This window comes from Ranitomeya imitator, chromosome 3, assembly GCF_032444005.1.
Source record: "Ranitomeya imitator isolate aRanImi1 chromosome 3, aRanImi1.pri, whole genome shotgun sequence".
Taxonomy (NCBI): Eukaryota; Metazoa; Chordata; class Amphibia; order Anura; family Dendrobatidae; genus Ranitomeya; species Ranitomeya imitator.
In genome coordinates this window covers 36,014,808-36,033,932 of record NC_091284.1, presented here as the reverse complement: position 1 = coordinate 36,033,932, position 19,125 = coordinate 36,014,808, and the positions used below count along the sequence as shown (strand labels likewise).

General features: G+C 47.1%; 1 protein-coding gene across 1 annotated transcript in view; it reads left to right on the top strand.

Annotated features, from left to right (window-relative positions):
• The window catches only part of TTC3 (tetratricopeptide repeat domain 3), a 200,066-nt gene that overhangs the window by 20,269 nt on the left and 160,672 nt on the right, over positions 1 to 19,125 (top strand). Inside the window, exons 7-8 of the mRNA XM_069760756.1 lie at positions 8,785 to 8,926; positions 9,047 to 9,132. Coding sequence (XP_069616857.1) covers positions 8,785 to 8,926; positions 9,047 to 9,132 — 228 coding nt within the window. The remainder of the gene's footprint in view (positions 1 to 8,784; positions 8,927 to 9,046; positions 9,133 to 19,125) is intronic.

The window sequence follows — 19,125 nt, the reverse complement described above, 5'->3', positions numbered from 1 at the left end:
AATAAAAAAATTGGGCTGGCTGTAGGCAATTTTAAATTGGTTCCAGGGGTACACGGACAGCAGTGGTGTGGTCAGTGGAGGCCTAGTGGAAGGAGTGACCGCAGACAGGCATCGAAGGCCTAAAATAATAACACATGGCTGTAGGCAATTTTAAATTGGTTCCAGGGGTACACGGACAGCAGTGACCTGGTCAGTGTAGTAGTAGTTGAAAGAATGGACCGCAGACAGGCATCGAAGGCCTAAAATAAAAAAATTGGGCTGGCTGTAGGCAATTTTAAATTGGTTCCAGGGGTACACGGGCAGCAGTGACCTGGTCAGTGTAGTAGTAGTTGAAAGAATGGACCGCAGACAGGCTTAGAAGGCCTAACATAACAAACTTGGGCTGGCTGTAGGCACTTTTAAATTGGTTCCAGGGGTACACGGGCAGCAGTGGTCTGGTCAGTGGAAGTCTAGTGGAAGGAGTGACCGCAGACAGGCTTCCAAGGCCTAACATAACAAACTTGGGCTGGCTGTAGGCACTTTTAAATTGGTTCCAGGGGTACACGGGCAGCAGTGGTCTGGTCAGTGGAAGTCTAGTGGAAGGAGTGACCGCAGACAGGCTTCCAAGGCCTAACATAACAAACTTGGGCTGGCTGTAGGCACTTTTAAATTGGTTCCAGGGGTACACGGGCAGCAGTGGTCTGGTCAGTGGAAGTCTAGTGGAAGGAGTGACCGCAGACAGGCTTCGAAGGCCTAACATAACAAAATTGGGCTGGCTGTAGGCACTTTAAATTGGTTCCAGGGGTACATGGGCAGCAGTGTATGGTCAGTGGAAGTCTAGTGGAAGGAGTGACGGCAGACAGTCTTCGAAGGCCTAACATAACAAAATTGGGCTGACTGTAGGCACTTTTAAATTGGTTCCAGGGTAACACGGCCAGCAGTGGCCTGGTCAGTGTAGTAGTTGTAGAAAGAAGGGACCGCAGACAGGCTTCGAAGGCCTAACATAACAAAAATGTCAAAACAATGGTATTGTCAGTGCCAGGCATTGAAGGATGTCAGCGGCTAGACTACACATTGGTGAAGCTGTGAGAGATAATTTTGCTAGTGGTAGAGCACTGTTTGAGCTGGGGGGGGGAACTGTCTTGTGGCCGGCGGTACAGGCACAGGGCCCCTCATATTACAACGGTGTGTCTGACGTTGGGTGCGCACCACCACCGCCAGAGACACTTTATTGTACTATGAGGGACCCAGTGGCAGTGCCGTCGACCAAAAGCGGCCACACCCACCTCTTCAGACAAACAGCACTCTCAAGGGTCCAAGCGCAAAGTGGCGATAGCACGGCCCCGTGTGGGGAGTTTGGCCATTTCGTGAGGTGGAAACATGTCGTATGCTGGACAATCAGGTGAAGAAAATTACGAGATTGGAAAAGTCATTCAGAATAGTCCACAGGCAAGACCTTTTCATAGGAAAGCTAGGTGTCAGCCGGGCAGGGTGGGGCAAAAGATTTTGAAATCCAGTTGTGGTTCATTTTAATGAAGGTTAGATCATCTACATTTTGGGTAGCCAGACGAGTCCTTTTTTCTGTTAGTATTGAACCTGCAGCACTGAATACTCTTTCTGATAGGACACTAGCTGCCGGGCAAGCAAGCTCCTGCAATGCATATTCTGCCAATTCTGGCCAGGTGTCTAATTTGGATGCCCAGTAATCAAATGGGAATGACGGTTGAGGGAGAACGTCGATAAGGGATGAAAAATAGTTTGTAACCATACTGGACAAATGTTGTCTCCTGTCACTTTGAATTGATGCTGCAGTACCTGTCCTGTCTGCGGTCATAGAAAAATCACTCCACAACCTGGTCAGAAAACCCCTCTGTCCAACGCCACTTCTGATTTCTGCCCCTCTAACACCTCTGGTCTGCTGGCCCCTGGAGCTCGTGTGAGAACGATCACGGGCGCTGTGTGCAGGGAATGCCAGAAGCAAACGGTCAACAAGAGTTGATTGTTTTGTTGCTAATATTAGTTCCAAGTTCTCATGTGGCATAATATTTTGCAATTTGCCTTTATAGCGAGGATCAAGGAGGCAGGCCAACCAGTAATCGTCATCGTTCATCATTTTTGTAATGCGTGTGTCCCTTTTGAGGATACGCAAGGCATAATCCGCCATGTGGGCCAAAGTTCCCGTTGTCAAATCTGCGGTTGTGCTTGGTTGAGGGGCAGTTGCAGGCAAATCTACGTCACTTGTGTCCCTCAAAAAACCAGAACCCGGCCTTGCCACGCCACCAATTTCCCGTGCCCCCGGGAAAGCTTCCTCATTAAAAATATACTCATCCCCATCATCCTCCTCATCCTCCACCTCCTCTTCGCCCGGTACCTCGTCATGTACACTGCCCTGACCAGACAATCGCTGACTGTCATCAAGGCTTTCCTCTTCCTCTGGTGCAGACGCCTGATCCTTTATGTGCGTCAAACTTTGCATCAGCAGACGCATTAGGGGGATGCTCATGCTTATTATGGCGTTGTCTGCACTAACCAGCCGTGTGCATTCCTCAAAACACTGAAGGACTTGACACATGTCTTGAATCTTCGACCACTGCACACCTGACAACTCCATGTCTGCCATCCTACTGCCTGCCCGTGTATGTGTATCCTCCCACAAAAACATAACAGCCCGCCTCTGTTCGCACAGTCTCTGAAGCATGTGCAGTGTTGAGTTCCACCTTGTTGCAACGTCTATGATTAGGCGATGCTGGGGAAGGTTCAAAGAACGCTGATAGGTCTGCATACGGCTGGAGTGTACAGGCGAACGGCGGATATGTGCGCAAAGTCCACGCACTTTGAGGAGCAGGTCGGATAACCCCGGATAACTTTTCAGGAAGCACTGCACCACCAGGTTTAAGGTGTGAGCCAGGCAAGGAATGTGTTTCAGTTGGGAAAGGGAGATGGCAGCCATGAAATTCCTTCCGTTATCACTCACTACCTTGCCTGCCTCAAGATCTACAGTGCCCAGCCACGACTGCGTTTCTTGCTGCAAGAACTCGGACAGAACTTCCGCGGTGTGTCTATTGTCGCCCAAACACTTCATAGCCAATACAGCCTGCTGACGTATGCCAGTAGCTGCCCCATAATGGGAGACCTGGTGTGCAACAGTGGCAGGTGCGGATGGAGTGTTTGTGCGACTGCGGTCTGTGGACGAGCTCTTGCTTCTGCAGGAGGACGAGGAGGAGGAGGAGGAGGGGGTGCGAACGGCTACAGACAACTGTTTACTAGACCGTGGGCTAGGCAGAACTGTCCCAAACTTGCTGTCCCCTGTGGACCCTGAATCCACCACATTTACCCAGTGTGCCGTGATGGACACGTAACGTCCCTGGCCATGCCTACTGGTCCATGCATCTGTTGTCAGGTGCACCTTTGTGCTCACAGATTGCCTGAGTGCATGGACGATGCGCTCTTTAACATGCTGGTGGAGGGCTGGGATGGCTTTTCTGGAAAAAAAGTGTCGACTGGGTAGCTCGTAGCGTGGTACAGCGTAGTCCATCAGGTCTTTGAAAGCTTCGCTTTCAACTAACCGGTAGGGCATCATCTCTAACGAGATTAGTCTAGCTATGTGGGCGTTCAAACCCTGTGTACGCGGATGCGAGGCTAAGTATTTCCTTTTTCTAACCATAGTCTCATGTAGGGTGAGCTGGACTGGAGAGCTGGAGATCGTGGAACTAGCGGGGGTGCCGGTGGACATGGCAGACTGAGAGACGGTGGGAGATGGTATTGTTGCCGCCGGTGCCCTAGATGCAGTGTTTCCTACTACGAAACTGGTGATTCCCTGACCCTGACTGCTTTGGCCTGGCAAAGATACCTGCACAGATACAGCAGGTGGTGCGCTAAATGGTGGTCCTACACTGCCGGAAGGGATGTTGCGTTGATGACTAGCTTCATTGGCCGAGGGTGCAACAACCTTAAGGGACGTTTGGTAGTTAGTCCAAGCTTTCAAATGCATGGTGGTTAAATGTCTATGCATGCAACTAGTATTGAGACTTTTCAGATTCTGACCTCTGCTTAAGGAAGTAGAACATTTTTGACAGATGACTTTGCGCTGATCAATTGGATGTTGTTTAAAAAAATGCCAGACTGCACTCTTTCTAGCATCGGATACCTTTTCAGGCATTGCAGACTGAGCTTTAACCGGATGGCCACGCTGTCCTCCACCAGGTTTTGGCTTTGCCACGCGTTTTGGGCAAGATACGGGCCCGGCAGATGGAACCTGTGGCGATGTTGATGCCTGCTGCGGCCCCTCCTCCTCCTCTGCTTCAGAACTGCTGCCGCCTGCACCCTGTTCCCCCAATGGCTGCCAATCGGGGTCAAGAACTGGGTCATCTAATAACTCTTCTTGTACCTCCTGCGCAACTTCGTCTGTGTCACCGTGTCGTTCGGTGGTATAGCGTTCGTGATGGGGCAACATAGTCTCATCAGGGTCTGATTCTTGATCAGCACCCTGCGAGGGCAATGTTGTGGTCTGAGTCAAAGGACCAGCATAGTAGTCTGGCTGTGGCTGTGCGTCAGTGCACTCCATGTCAGATTCAATTTGTAATGGGCATGGACTGTTAACTGCTTCACTTTCTAAGCCAGGGACGGTATGTGTAAAGAGCTCCATGGAGTAACCCGTTGTGTCGCCTGCTGCATTCTTCTCTGTTGTTGTTTTTGCTGAAGAGGACAAGGAAGTGACTTGTCCCTGACCGTGAACATCCACTAACGACGCGCTGCTTTTACTTTTACCAGTTTCACGAGATGAGGCAAAAGAGCTAGAGGCTGAGTCAGCAAGATAAGCCAAAACTTGCTCTTGCTGCTCCGGCTTTAAAAGCGGTTTTCCTAATCCCAGAAAAGGGAGCGTTCGAGGCCTTGTGTAGCCGGACGACGAACCTGGCTCCACAGCTCCAGACTTAGGTGCAATATTTTTTCCCCCACGACCACCTGATGCTCCACCACTACCACTACCCTCATTACCAGCTGACAATGAACGCCCCCGGCCACGACCTCTTCCACTAGACTTCCTCATTGTTTTAAAAACGTAACCAAACTAACGTTATTTGTTGCAGTCACACAACTTACACGGTGAGCTATAACTTCAGTATGATTTAGCTACCCCTTTACAGGTTGGTGAGACCACAGCGAAAATCAGGCCCAATGTTACACACTCTTTTTTTGGTGGCTGCAAATTAGAGAGATGCCCCACACGCAGGACTGTCACTGAAGCACAAATGTTAATATTAATGTCACACTATTATTTTTTTTTTATTTTTATTTTTTTCAGGAACACTTTAGAAACCCCCCAAAAAAAAAAAAATAGATTTTTGCAGGGAGAATTTAGAAAACAAATGTAACAAACTATATGCTTTCTATGGGCCACTGAGTGAGAGATGACGCACACAGGAATCAGGAGTGGCACACAAGCCCAGAGGCCAATATTTTTCTACCAATGATTGATGTAGTTATTTTCTCTGGTAGATTTTAGAACCCAAATCAAGGAAAAAAATATAGGCTTTCTATGGACCACAATTGGAGAGAGAGAGAGAGAGAGAGAGAGAGAGATGGCACACCCAGGAGTCAAGACTGGCACACAAGCAGAAAGGCCAATATTAATCTCCCACTGTTTTTTTGGTTGTTTTTTTTTTTTTTTTTTCAGGGAGACTTTAGAAATAAAAATAATAAAAAAAATATGATTTTATCAGGAAGAATTTAGAAACCAAATAAAATAAAATGATTTTTTCAGGGAGAATTTAGAAAACAAATAAAACCAAAAATATGCGTTCTATGGCCCACTGACTGAGAGAGAGAGAGAGATGGAACGCTTAGTACTGGCACACAAGCCCAAAGGGCAATATTAATCTCCCTTTTTTTTTCCAGGGAGAATTTCTGAAACCCAAAAAAAAAATAAAATAGGCTTTCTATGGCCCACTATTTGTGAGAGAGATGGGACGCTCAGGACTGGCACAGATGGCACGCTCAGGACTGGCACAGAAGCCCAGAGGCCAATATTAATCTCCCTTTTTTTCTGGGAGAATTTATAAAACCAAAAAAATATTTAAATAGGCTTTCTATGGCCCACTATTTGTGAGAGAGATGGCACGCTCAGGACTGGCACAGATGGCACGCTCACAACTGGCACACAAGCCCAGAGGCCAATATTAATCTCCCTTTTTTCAGGGAGAATTTCTAAAACCCAAAAAAAAAATAAAATAGGCTTTCTATGGCCCACTATTTGTGAGAGAGATGGGACGCTCAGGACTGGCACAGATGGCACGCTCAGGACTGGCACAGAAGCCCAGAGGCCAATATTAATCTCCCTTTTTTTCTGGGAGAATTTATAAAACCAAAAAAATATTTAAATAGGCTTTCTATGGCCCACTATTTGTGAGAGAGATGGCACGCTCAGGACTGGCACAGATGGCACGCTCACAACTGGCACACAAGCCCAGAGGCCAATATTAATCTCCCTTTTTTCAGGGAAAATTGATAAAACAAAAAAAAAAATTAAATAGGCTTTCTATGGCCCACTATTTGTGAGAGAGATGGCACGCTCAGGGCTGGCTGGCACAGATGGCACGCTCAGGACTGGCACACAAGCCCAGAGGCCAATATTAATCTCCCTTTTTTTCTGGGAGAATTTATAAAACCAAAAAAATATTTAAATAGGCTTTCTATGGCCCACTATTTGTGAGAGAGATGGCACGCTCAGGACTGGCACAGATGGCACGCTCACAACTGGCACACAAGCCCAGAGGCCAATATTAATCTCCCTTTTTTCAGGGAAAATTGATAAAACAAAAAAAAAAATTAAATAGGCTTTCTATGGCCCACTATTTGTGAGAGAGATGGCACGCTCAGGGCTGGCTGGCACAGATGGCACGCTCAGGACTGGCACACAAGCCCAGAGGCCAATATTAATCTCCCTTTTTTTCTGGGAGAATTTATAAAACCAAAAAAATATTTAAATAGGCTTTCTATGGCCCACTATTTGTGAGAGAGATGGCACGCTCAGGACTGGCACAGATGGCACGCTCACAACTGGCACACAAGCCCAGAGGCCAATATTAATCTCCCTTTTTTCAGGGAAAATTTATAAAACAAAAAAAAAAATTAAATAGGCTTTCTATGGCCCACTATTTGTGAGAGAGATGGCACGCTCAGGGCTGGCACAGATGGCACGCTCAGGACTGGCACACAAGCCCAGAGGCCAATATTAATCTCCCTTTTTTTCAGGGAGAATTTATAAAACCAAAAAAAAAAATAAATAGGCTTTCTATGGCCCACTATTTGTGAGAGAGATGGCACACTCAGGACTGGCACACAAGCCCAAAGGCCAATATTAATCTCCCACTGTATTTTTATCAGGGAGAATTTATACACCCCACAAAAAAAAATACAGAAAAATGAAAAGGCTTTCTATGGCCCACTATGTGAGAGAGATGGCACACACAGGGATGGCACTCTAGCAGAAATGCCAAATTGCCAATCTTAATCTCCCACCAAAAAAAAAAAAAAAAAAAAAAACAGGGAATGTCCTACAATTACTATCTCCCTGCCTGCAGTAATCTCAGCCAGGTATGGCAGGCAGCTACTATCTCCCTGCCTGCAGTAATCTCAGCCAGGTATGGCAGGCAGCAATAAGGAGTGGACTGATGCACAAATGAAATAAAAAGTGTGGACAAACAAAAAAGATAGCTGTGCAGAAAGGAAGGAACAAGAGGATTTGTGCTTTGAAAAAAGCAGTTGGTTTGCACAGCGGCGTACACACAGCAATGCAGCTATCAGGGAGCCTTCTAGGGCAGCCCAATGAGCTACAGCGCTGAGGGGAAAAAAAAAAAAAAAAAACTTCCACTGTCCCTGCACACCGAGGGTGGTGTTGGACAGTGCAAATCGCTGCAGCACAAGCGGTTTTGTGGTTAATGGACCCTGCCTAACGCTATCCCTGCTTCTGACAAAGCGGCAGCAACCTCTCCCTAAGCTCAGATCAGCAGCAGTAAGATGGCGGTCGGCGGGAACGCCTCTTTATAGCCCCTGTGACGTCGCAGACAGCAAGCCAATCACTGCAATGCCCTTCTCTAAGATGGTGGGGACCAGGACCTATGTCATCACGCTGCCCACACTCTGCGTTTACCTTCATTGGCTGAGAAATGGCGCTTTTCGCGTCATTGAAACGCGACTTTGGCGCGAAAGTCGCGTACCGCATGGCCGACCCCGCACAGGGGTCGGATCGGGTTTCATGAAACCCCGACTTAGCCAAAAGTCGGCGACTTTTGAAAATGTTCGACCCGTTTCGCTCAACCCTAGTATTGACCTTTACAGCTGGTGGATGGAGGAGATTCCTTGGAAACTGAAGCCGCAGGACTTAAAGGGATTTCTGGCTTTACCAGTCAAATGTTGGTCTATCATGACTGATCAGAAAGTATAAAGACTTATGGGGAATCAGCAAAGTGGAGGATATGAGTGAATTTTGGACTTTAGTCTCTGGAACAGAGATCTCAATCTGTGCATGTGTCGCCTCCGACGGTCATTTTCCCGGAGTCCACTGCATTGAAGCCATGGAAGTGTGAGGTCTCCGGACTTTCACAAAATGTCGGCATAGCCCCCCGCACTGCCCAACTTCCCCTCCTTTAAGCCTAGGACTTGCAGTATCGCCCCGCAGCATCGCACCGCCGGGCACACAGCATCGCCCAATTCTTGCCGTGTACCCCCCAGCTATATTTGCTTTATAAGACGCACCCACATTTTTACTCTTTATAATTTTTTTTTTTTTTTCTTGTTTTCTTCCAGCCTAAGTTAAAGACAAAAATGTCTGCCATAGTTGAAGCAATAGCCTGGGTGCAGGCCACCGGAGACCAAATCCTGTTCAAAAAAGTCATGGACTCTCAGGAATGTTTTCGCAGTCAATTCCTTTTCACCTTCTTTTACCAATGTAAGTAATGGAGTGACTTCTTAAAAAATAAATAAATAAAAAAAAAAATAACCCTAGTTCCGTCATACATTGTGATCAATATACTATTTTAATTTTTTTTTTTTTTTATCCAACTAATAGATGCATTTTTATTGACCAAGATGGGGGAGGAATGCTGCATGTTGACTGATAAAGTAAAAAAACACGCGTGTGACAAATGTGACGAGGTAAGAAACCAGGCAGGTGTTAAAAACCAAGTACATTGGTGACGTCATTTCATTCATAAAAAAAAAAAAGCAAACAAACAGCCAGATAAAATAACAGGATTTTTGGTTACTCACCGTAAAATCTGTTTCTCGGAGCCTTCATTGGGGGACACAGGAGACCATGGGTGTATGCTGCTACCACTAGGAGGCTGACACCATGTACAAAAAAATCAGCTCCTCCTCCGCAGTGTACACCCCACCGACTGGCACTAGGTTAATCATTTAGTGAGCAACCAGTAGGAGAAGTAACAGGTAAAGGAAGAACACACAAATTCAAACTAACAATATAACATAGTAAACAGAGCTGTTAAACTTGGGTGGGTGCTGTGTCCTCCAATGAAGGCTCTGAGAAACAGATTTTACGGTGAGTAACCAAAAATCCTGTTTTCTCTATCGCTTCATTGGGCAACACAGGAAACCATGGGACGTCCCAAAGCAGTCCCTAGGCAGGGAAAACAGCACAGACTCCAGGCAGGGGAACTAACCAGTTCCGCCTGCAAGATCCTCCTGCCTAGGCTGGCATCAGCCGAAGCGTAGGTATAGACCCTATGAAACTTGGTGTACATGTGAATGAAAGACCAGGTCGCCGCTTTGCAAAGCTGTAGGGCAGATGCCCTATGACTAACAGCCAAGGATGCTCCCACTGCTCGTGTAGACTATGCCTTAATCCCAGAGCAGGCTTCCTGTTCTTAATCCAGTACGCCTCTAAGATTGCCCTCTGGATCCAGACAATCGTAGTCTTAGTAGCCTGAAGGCAACTATGCACACCCTCTGGAATAACAATGAGAGAATCCGGTCTTTATAGGCAGGGCTGTGGAGTCGGAGTCGTGGAGTCTGAGTCAGAGCTAGTGATGACCGAATATACTCGTTACTCGAGATTTCCGAGCATGCTCGGGTGTCCTCCGAGTATTTTTTAGTGCTCGGAGATTTAGTTTTCTTCGCTGCAGCTGGATGATTTACAGCTACTGGCCTGCTTGATTACATGTGGGGATTCCCTAGCAACCAGGCAACCCCCGCATGTACTTATACTGGCTAACAGCTGTAAATCATTCAGCTGAGGCGATGAAAACTAAATCTCCGAGCACTAAAAAATACTTGGAGGACAACCGAGCGTGATCAGGAAATCTTGAGTAACGAGTATATTCGCTCATCACTAGTTGGAGCCCATTTTGATGGAGTCGATGTCATTGAAATTGAGGTTTGGCTTACCGACTCCACAGCCCTGCTTATAGGTCCAACCTGTTCAGTGAACGTTCCGGAGGGGAAGACAATGTCCTCATTGAGATGAAAAGCGGTGACTACCTTAGGAAGAATGGAAGGCATTGGCCACAAACCACCTTGTCCTGGTAGAGAACAAGGAAAGGTGAGCGATATGAAAGAGCCGTCAGCTCTTAAATGCGTCTGATGGAAGTTATGGCCACGAGAAACGCCACCTTCCAGAGACTTATTGTAGCGGTTTGAAGGGAGGAACTCCTGAGAACCTCCAGAACTAAGTTAATATCCCAGGGGTCCACTGGTGTTCGGTACGGAGGGGCTGTGTGAGCCACTTCCTGAAGAAAAGTTCTGACCTGAGAACAAGAAGCTAATCTCTTTTGAAAAGAATCAATAGAGCAGAAACTAGGCTGTTAAGAGAGCTAAGGTCTGAATCACAGGCCCTGAAAACCCGGACGCTTTTAGAACCGCGGTCTCAACAGCCACACCGTCAAATCGAGTGACCGAGAATTCTGGTGGAAGATGGGACCTGTTATGATCCGGTGACCTTGGAGCTGCATGAGAACTTTCACTGGAGAAGGTGGTCACTATACTGACCGCAATCCTGTACTTAACACTGCAACTAGACACCTCGTCACAGCCGGAGGACTAAATACCCCTAAAGATGGAAATTGGAATACTATCTTACTTCAGAGAAAATCCCCAAAGGATAGACAGCCCCCCAAAAATATTGGCGGTGAGTCAGAGAGGAAAAAACATACACAGGCAGAAAAACAGGATTTAGCACAGGAGGCCACTCTAGCTAGATAGGACAGGATAGGACAGAGTTCTGTGCGGTCAGTATTAAAACCCTTCAAAAACATCCACTGCAGAATATACAAAAACTTCCTACATCTAACTAAAAGATGCAGGAGCGTAAATCTGCAACTCCAGTGAATCCTACAATCAGAGCAGGAATAAAACTGAAACAAGCACACAGCAGTGTGCCACAGATACAAAAACCAAACACTTATCTTTGCTGAATTTGGCAGCAAGCAGGAGAAGCCAGAAAGTGATCCAACGCTTCACAAGGAACATTGACAACTGGCAAGGGCTAAAGGATCCTGCACACCTAAATATCCCAGTCAGAATTGTAATCATCCGATACACCTGGCCAGGACTGTGACTCAGAGACAACTGCATTCCCACCTACAACCACTGGAGGGAACCCAAGAGCAGAATTCACAACAGTACCCCCCTTCCTTGAGGAGGGGTCACCGAACCCTCACCAGGGCCCCAGGACGAGCCAGATGAAAGGCACGGACCAAATCAGCAGCATGGACATCAGAGGCAAAAACCCAAGAATTATCCTCCTGGCCATAACCCTTCCATTTGACCAGGTACTGAAGCTTCCGCCTCGAAAAACGGGAATCCAAAATCTTCTCAACAACATATTCCAACTCCCCATCAACCAACACAGGGGCCGGAGGATCAACAGAGGGAACAACGGGCTCCACATATTTCCGCAACAAAGATCTATGGAAGACATTATGGATAGCAAAAGAGGCCGGAAGCGCCAGTCGAAAAGACACCGGATTAATAATCTCAGAAATCCTATAAGGACCAATAAACCGAGGCTTAAACTTAGGAGAAGAAACCTTCATAGGAACATGACTGGAAGACAACCAGACCAGATCCCCAACCCGAAGCCGGGAACCAACACACCGACGACGATTAGCAAAACGTTGAGCCTCCTCTTGAGACAACACCAACTTGTCCACCACATGAGCCCAAATCTGCTGCAACCTGTCCACCACAGAATCCACACCAGGACAGTCAGAAGGCTCAACCTGCCCAGAAGAAAAACGAGGATGAAAACCAAAATTACAAAAGAAAGGCGAAACCAAGGTAGCAGAACTAGCCCGATTATTAAGAGGAAACTCGGCCAATGGCAAGAAGGCCACCCAATCATCCTGATCAGCAGACACAAAGCATCTCAAATAAGTCTCCAAGGTCTGATTAGTTCGTTCGGTCTGGCCATTTGTCTGAGGATGAAATGCAGAAGAAAAAGACAAATCAATGCCCAGCCTAGCACAAAAGGCCCGCCAAAACCTAGAAACAAACTGGGAACCTCTGTCGGACACAATATTCTCCGGAATACCATGCAACGAACCACATGCTGAAAGAACAACGGAACCAAATCTGAAGAGGAAGGCAATTTAGGTAAGGGCACCAAATGAACCATCTTAGAGAACCGGTCACAAACAACCCAGATAACAGACATCTTCTGGGAGACCGGAAGATCAGAAATAAAATCCATCGAAATATGCGTCCAGGGCCTCTCAGGGACTGGCAATGGCAAAAGCAACCCACTAGCACGGGAACAACAAGGCTTGGCCCGCGCACAAGTCCCACAGGACCTCACAAAAGAACGCACATCACGTGACAAGGCCACCAAAAGGACCTACCAACCAAATCTCTGGTACCAAAAATACCAGGATGACCGGCCAACACGGAACAGTGAACCTCAGAAATCACTCTACTAGTCCATCTGTCAGGAACAAACAATTTCCCCACAGGACAGCGGTCAGGTTTGTCAGCCTGAAATTCCTGAAGAACCCGTCGTAAATCAGGGAAAATGGCAGAAAGGACCACCCCCTCTTTCAGAATACCGACCGGCTCTAAGACCTCAGGAGAATCAGGCAAAAAACTCCTAGAGAGGGCATCAGCCTTAATATTCTTAGAACCCGGAAGGTACGAGACCACGAAATCAAAACAGGAAAAAAACAAGGACCATCGAGCCTGTCTAGGATTCAGCCGTTTGGCAGACTCTAGGTAAATCAAATTCTTATGATCGGTCAAGACCACAATACGGTGCTTAGCTCCCTCAAGCCAATGTCGCCACTCCTCAAACGCCCACTTCATAGCCAACAACTCCTGATTGCCGACATCATAATTGCGTTCAGCAGGTGAAAACGTACGGGAAAAGAAGGCACACGGTGTCATTAAGGAACCAACAGGATCCCTCTGAGACAAAATGGCCCCTGCCCCAATCTCAGAAGCGTCAACCTCAACCTGAAACGGAAGAGAAACATCCAGTTGGCGCACACTGGAGCAGAAGTAAATCGACGTTTAAGCTCCTGAAAGGCAGAGACAGCCGCAGAGGACCAATTCGCCACATCAGCGCCCTTCTTCGTCAAATCGGTCAAGGGTTTAACCACACTGGAAAAATTAGCAATGAAACGGCGATAAAAATTTGCAAAACCCAAAAATTTCTGAAGGCTCTTAACGGATGTGGGCTGAATCCAATCATGAATGGCCTGAACCTTAACCAGATCCATCTCTATAGACGAAGGAGAAAAAAATGAAGCCCAAAAAAGAGACTTTCTGCACCCCAAAGAGACACTTAGACCCTTTCACAAACAGGGCATTGTCACGAAGGATCTGAAATACCATCCTGACCTGTTGCACATGAGACTCCCAATCATCGGAAAAAATCAAAATATCGTCCAAATATACAATCAAGAATTTATCAAGATAAGTCCGAAAGATATCATGCATGAAGGACTGAAAAACAGATGGAGCATTAGAGAGTCCGAATGGCATCACAAAGTATTCAAAATGGCCTTCGGGCGTGTTAAACGCAGTTTTCCATTCATCACCCTGCTTACTACGAACAAGATTATATGCCCCCCGAAGGTCAATCTTGGTAAACCAACTAGCTCCCTTAATCCTAGCAAACAAATCGGAAAGCAAAGGCAAGGGGTATTGAAACTTGACCGTGATTTTATTCAAGAGGCGATAATCTATACAGGGTCTCAAGGAACCATCTTTTTTAGCAACAAAAAAGAACCCTGCTCCCAACGGTGAAGAAGATAGCCGAATATGCCCTTTCTCCAAAGACTCCTTAATATAGCTCCGCATGGCGGTATGTTCAGGCACAGATAGATTAAAAAGTTGACCCTTAGGAAACTTACAGCCTGGAATCAAGTCAATAGCACAGTCGCAGTCCCTGTGCGGTGGAAGGAAACTGGACTTGGGCTCATCGAATACATCCTGAAAATCAGACAAAAACTCTGGAATCTCAGAAGGTGAAGAGGAGATTGACATCAAAGGAACATCATTATGAACCCCCTGACAACCCCAACTAGTCACAGACATGAACTTCCAGTCCAACACAGGATTATGTACCTGCAACCATGGAAAACCCAGCACGATAACATCATGCAAGTTATGCAACACCAGAAATCGACAATCTTCCTGATGGGCTGGCGCCATGCGCATGGTCACCTGTGTCCAAAACTGGGGCTTATTTTTAGCCAAGGGTGTAGCATCAATGCCCCTTAAAGGAATAAGGTTCTGCAAAGGCTGCAAGGGAAAACCACAACGCTTGGCAAACTCAAAATCCATTAAATTCAAGGCGGCGCCTGAATCCACAAACGCCATGACAGAAAATTTATTATTATTATTATACATTTTTATAGCGCCATTTATTCCATGGCGCTTTACATGTGAATACGGGGCAAATATAGACAAATACAAATGATGACAAAGTGATGACAATGATGACAAATGATGACAATGAGCAGATCAATGACACAGATAACAGAAATTTAGGTTGTACAGTACTGATGGTAATTGAACTGGCGATCCTCTTTGTCCGCTTAGGGCAGATAGAAATGACATGAGAAGCTTCGCCACAATAATAACACAACCTATTTTGACGTCTGAAACCTTGTCGTTCCGTTCTAGACAGAATTCTACCACATTGCTTAGGCTCAGAAATTTGCTCTGAGGATAACGCCACAGCGCGCACAGTTCTGAATGGCCAGAGACATAGAATCACTCAGACAGGAAGGCGTGGGAAACCCCACTATAACATCTTTAACGGATTCAGAAAGCCCCCTTCTGAAAATTGCCGCCAAAGCATCATTATTCCATTTAGTCAACACAGACCATTTTCTGAATTTCTGACAATACAATTCTGCCGCCTCTTGACCCTGAGACAGGGCCAACAAGGTCTTCTCAGCTTGATCCACAGAATTAGGTTCATCATATAATAGTCCTAAAGCCTGGAAAAAGGAATCAATATTAAGCAAAGCCAGATTCCAGGGAAAACGCCCAATCCTTGCAGGTCACCACCCAGCAGGGAGATTACGATTTTTACCTGCTGAATGGAATCACCAGAGGATAGAGGTCTCAGGTCAAAAAAACAGTTTACAGTTGTTTTTAAAACTCAAAAATTTAGACCTGCCACCAGAAAACAAATCAGGAGTAGGAATCTTTGGTTCTAAAGCAGGAGTCTGAACAATATAATCAGAAATACCTTGCACCCTGGCAGCAAGCTGGTCTACACGAGAAACTAATTCCTGAACATTCATGCTTGCACCAGGCTCCTCAGCCACCCAGATATTAAGAGGGAAGAGAACAAAAAACAGACTGGAGAGAAAAAAAATGGCTCAAGAGCTTCCTTCCCTTCTTCTGAGATGCATTTAACTCATTGTTGGCCAGTGGTACTGTTATGATCCGGTGACCTTGGAGCTGCATGAGAACTTTCACTGGGGAAGGTGGCCACTATGCTGACCGCAATCCTGAACTTAACACTGCAACTAGAAGTAGCCGTGGAGTGTACCTAACACACCTAGACACCTCGTCACAGCCGGAGGACTAAATACCCCTAAAGATGGAAATTGGAATACTATCTTGCCTCAGAGAAAATCCCCAAAGGATAGACAGCCCCCCACAAATATTCGCGGTGAGTCGGAGAGAAAAAAACATACACAGGCAGAAAAACAGGATTTAGCACAGGAGGCCATTCTAGGTAGATAGGACAGGATAGGACAGAGTTCTGTGCGGTCAGTATTAAAATCCTTCAAAAACATCCACTGCAGAATATACAAAAACTTTCTACATCTAACTAAAAGATGCAGGAGCGTAAATCTGCAACTCCAGTGAATCCTACAATCAGAGCAGGAATAAAACTGAAACAAGCACACAGCAGTGTGCCACAAATACAAAAACCAAACACTTATCTTTGCTGAATTTGGCAGCAAGCAGGAGAAGCCAGAAAGTGATCCAACACTTCACAAGGAACATTGACAACTGGTAAGGGCTAAAGGATCCTGCACACCTAAATATCCCAGTCAGAATTGTAATCATCCGATACACCTGGCCAGGACTGTGACTCAGAGACAACTGCATTCCCACCTACAACCACTGGAGGGAACCCAAGAGCAGAATTCACAACAAGGACCCTAGGAAATCAGATCTGGTCTGTCCGGGAGTCTCCAGGGGGTTTCTTCGAGCAGATTGATGGACTCTGCATACCAGGCCCTCCTGGGCCAATCCGGTGCTATTACAATGACCGGTACCCCTTCTGCTTTGATCTTCCTCCACAGCCTGGGAAGTAGGGGGAAGAGGAGGGAACAGATACGGAAGAGCGAACTGTGATCAGGGTATCATCAAAGTTTCGGCACCCACCGCGAGAGGGTCACGAGACCTGGAGACTATTTGTGTGACCTTTCTGTTCAATCAGGACGCCATGAGATTCACATCCGAAGTTCCCTACCGTAGGCAAATCTGACGGAAGACTTCCTGATGCAGTGACCATTCTCCCGCCGCGAGACCCTAGCTACTGAGAAAGTCAGCGGCCCAATTGTCTATGCCGGGAATATGCACTGCAGATATTGCAGTAACTTTTCTCTGCCCAGAGGAGAATCTTGTAGTCTTCAGTTAAGGCCAAAAGACTCCGGGTTACTCCCTGGTGGCTGACATATGCCACTGCCATGGCGCTGTCTGAACTCAGACTGAAAGGGAACCTGTCACCCCCAAAATCGATGGTGAGGTAAGCTCACCGTCATCAGGGGCTTATCTACAGCATTCTGTAATGCTGTAGATAAGCCGCCGATGTTACCTGAAAGAGGGGAAAAAGAGGTTAGATTATATTCACCCAGGGGCGGTCCTGCTCCAATGGGTGTCTCAGGTCCGGGACAGTGCCTCCCATCTTCATTCCATGACGTCCTCTTCTGGTCTTCACGCCGCGGCTCCAGCGCAGGTGTACTTTGTCTGCCCTGTTGAGGGCAGAGCAAAGTACTGCAGTGCGCAGGCGCCGGAAAGGTCAGAGCCGGAGCCGCAGCGTGAAGACCAGAAAGGGCGTCATGGAATGAAGATAGGAGGCGCCTGAGCGGACCTGAGACACCCATTTGACCGGACTGCAGCGGGACCGCCCCTGGGTGAGTATAATCTAACCTCTTTTTCAGGTTACATCGGGGGCTTATCTACAGCATAACAGAATGCTGTAGATAAGCCCCTGATGATGGTGAGCTTACCTCACCATCGATTTTGGGGGTGACAGGTTCCCTTGAAAGGCCCTTGATTCTGCCAAGCAACAGGAGGATGGCTCTGATCTCATGTATGTTGATTGACAGGGAAGTGTCTTCCGGGGACCATCGGCCCTGGACCTTGAAGTTGCAGAAGACAGCTCCCCAGCCGAGGAGACTGTCATCGATTGTAACCAGTGAATGGGGATGAAGGATCGGCACTGAAGAATGAGAGGGGAGGACAGCCACCAGTTCAGGGACGCTCAGATTAAAGATGAGATCCAAACTGGACAGCCCAGAGAAAGAGGGGAACTATTCCACTGGTACAGCTTGGTCTGCTGAAGTGGCCTGGTGTGAAACTGTGCAAAGTGGATTGCCTCCACAGCCGTCACCATCCTACCCAGAACCGCCATGGCCGAGCGGAGGGAGGGAGACCGCGGGGCCCGAAGAGAACGAACCCACCATTGGAGAGCTACTCTCATTTCTTTGGGTATACAGGATACTGAGTTGCTTCCCTCTCTGGAAACGTCTGGTAGGGTTTTCCCGCCCTCTGGAGGGGACATCCTGAAATTCCTTATGGAGAGGGAAACACACTAGGAGTTGGTCTAGATCATGTGAAGGACGCCGCCTGTTCCGCTGGTTCCATAGAAATAACTTTGATATTAAAGGTCTGATTGACTGCCACAATAAGACTCTGGGCCATGTCTCTCATGTTAGAGGCTTGATCAGAGTCTAGGTCCAAAGCAGTCTTGGAAACCACATCCAAATCCGGCTCTGCTAGCAAGTCTAAGGAGGAGGACCTGGAGGAAGCTGTCCGTCGAGAGGGGCCAGGAGGGGACCTGAAGTGGAAGGATCTGGAGCGACTCTCCTACCTAGTCCTCTTGCAGCCATTACTGATAGTCAGATGTTGTATCCGGAGATGGTGGACACGTACGTACGGGGTCGGCGTGAAAACACACACACTGGCCCCCAGTTATAAACTAATCTTAATCTTGTTTATTCTACTACTTATTCTTCTTCTTCTTGTTCTAATTTTCTCTCACTTTCTGGATTGTGACCTGATGGAAGAAAGAGTACCTCTCCTTTTCTGACAATGTCTGTAAGGTACCCTCAGACATCCGAGCCTCATGAGATGTCTGTTCCTTTTGAAACCTTCAGACTCTGGTGGCCGAGCAGGTAGGAGTGGGGTGCCAAGACCATTCCTCGGATCACCTAAACACTCTTCGTGTGTTAGGGTCCTGCCGGATAGACAGATCAGGATACGTGGTGGCAGTTCAATCCATACTCATTGCCTCTACGTGGGATGACAGCGTGACTGTTCACACTTTTTCTTTACAGAGGTAGAGGAGAGCAGGTGCTGAAAAAAACAAAAGGGAAAAAATTACTGGAAAACTATGAAAACTGAAGTAGATATATGGGTCTTGTAAACTGTAAAGCAGTGATT